The 1,602-nt window shown below is 76.7% G+C and overlaps 1 protein-coding gene across 1 annotated transcript; it reads right to left on the reverse strand.

Moving 5' to 3' along the window:
* Window positions 1-336: 336 nt before the first annotated feature.
* LOC142361000 (transcription cofactor HES-6-like) lies at window positions 337-1,250 on the reverse strand. Its single transcript, XM_075417273.1, has 4 exons — window positions 1,172-1,250; window positions 1,011-1,097; window positions 854-932; window positions 337-781 (listed from the first exon to the last, which is right to left on the reverse strand). Exons 1-4 carry the CDS (start codon window positions 1,220-1,222, stop codon window positions 426-428), a joined length of 573 nt encoding a protein of 190 aa, XP_075273388.1. The 5' UTR covers window positions 1,223-1,250; the 3' UTR covers window positions 337-425.
* Between the last annotated feature and the right edge of the window lie 352 nt (window positions 1,251-1,602).

Raw genomic sequence — 1,602 nt, forward strand, 5'->3', positions numbered from 1 at the left:
TCCCTTCACTGAAGGCGAGACTCGGGCCCGCTCACGCGTACGGCTGCTACCGACGCCGGCCCCTCGCAGGGCTCCTCCCTAGCGCTGGGACACGCGAAAATGTGCATGCAGACGCGTCCCAGCCACTCGTGGACTCGGCCGTCGTGCTTTCACACACACAAGGGCTTTTTCTTAAAAGAAAAAGGTAGTGATGTTGGGGCTGCGTACAAGGGCTAAGAGACAGGGTTACAAAACAGTGGCCGCATGTCCCCCCTCCCGCAGACACCCCCTGACGCTACAGAACGCCGCGGGCACGCACGCCGAGGGATGAAGCGTCGACGCGTCGATCTTCCACCTGCCAGGGTGTGATGGTGGACGGGTGCAGTCCGGGAGGCGATGCCGACACCGTCCCCGCGGCCGGCGGCTCTCCGGCCGGCCCCGCTGCGCTACCACGGCCGCCACATGGACGGGGGTAAGGCGGGCGCGGGCAGGCAGCGCGGCCCCGAGGCCTCCAGTCCGTCGGCGGGCGTCCGCCCCGGCGCGGGGCTCGGCCCCGGCTCGTCCTCCCCGTCAGAGCAGGTCTCCTCGCCGGGGCAGGGCCGGGGCGGCGGCGCGGGGGGCTGCGGGGCGGCGGGCGGGTCTCGGCCGAGGGGCAGCGCCCGCAGCAGGTGGCTGAGCAGCGCGGCGGCCGTGCCGGCGTCGATGCCGGGGCAGCCGCAGACGAAGGTGTGCGCCTCGTGCATGCACTGGATGTAGCCGGCGGCGAAGCGCTCGCTGGCCGCGCGCTGCAGCCGCCCGCCCTCTGCCGACGGGCGGAGCGGGGTCAGGCGGGGGGCCGGGCCCCGCCGCCCCCCCCCGCCCCGCCCGCACTCACCGAGCGCCGCGCCCCGCTCCAGCACGGCCTGCACCCGCCGCACCGCCAGCTCCAGCACCTCCGCGTTCTCCAGCTTCGCCTGGAACCGAGCCGGGCCCTCAGCGCGGAGGCCGGGCCCCGCCGCCGCCCCCCCCCCCCCCTCCCCGCGCCGCCTCACCTCGCCCGCGGCCAGCAGCCGCCGCAGCTCCCGCAGGCTCGCGTTGATCCGCGCCCGGCGCTTCTTCTCCACCAGCGGCTTCCTCATCTGCGGGGACAACGGCGCCGTCAGACCGCCGCCCCGCCCCGCCCCGCCAAGCCCCGCTCCCCGCCGCCGCTCACCTTCCTGCCGGCCCCCGCGCAGCCCTGCCCGGGCCGGGCGGCGGGCGCCATGGCGGGGCCCCGCGCCGCTCCCGCTCCCTCCCTCCGCCCGCCGCGCCGCCCCTCTTATACCCGGCGATTTGCATGTCAATCAGCCCATTGGCCGCGACGCGCGGGCACCCGCCGCGGCGTGGGCCGAACGGGCCAATGGGAGGCGGGCGCTTTGTCTGCGGGGCCGGGGGGCGGGGCCGCTCCGCGGTGCGGGGCTGTGCGGGGCCGCTGGCAGCTGCGGTTCCCCCGCACCCGAAGCCCCGGGTAGGGGCCCGTCCCGCCGCCGCCTGCTGCTTTGCCCCCTTGGCTGACGCGCGTGGCGCTTGCACTGCCCGAGGGCCGGGGCCCCGCTCGAGTGGGCCCCGCCGGTGCGGAGCTGCTTTCCCGCCCTGCCCGCAGAG

Source organism: Opisthocomus hoazin, chromosome 4, assembly GCF_030867145.1.
Source record: "Opisthocomus hoazin isolate bOpiHoa1 chromosome 4, bOpiHoa1.hap1, whole genome shotgun sequence".
NCBI lineage: Eukaryota > Metazoa > Chordata > Aves > Opisthocomiformes > Opisthocomidae > Opisthocomus > Opisthocomus hoazin.

Excerpts from the sequence above, each read along its gene's own strand:
- LOC142361000 (XM_075417273.1), bottom strand. The coding sequence starts at position 1,222 with ATGGCGCCCGCCGCCCGGCCCGGGCAGGGCTGCGCGGGGGCCGGCAGG. Across the intron at positions 1,098-1,171 it reads GCGCGGGGGCCGGCAGGAAG|ATGAGGAAGCCGCTGGTGGA; the intron begins GTGAGCGGCGGC and ends TTGTCCCCGCAG. Across the intron at positions 782-853 it reads GGAGCGGGGCGCGGCGCTCG|AGGGCGGGCGGCTGCAGCGC; the intron begins GTGAGTGCGGGC and ends GCCCGTCGGCAG.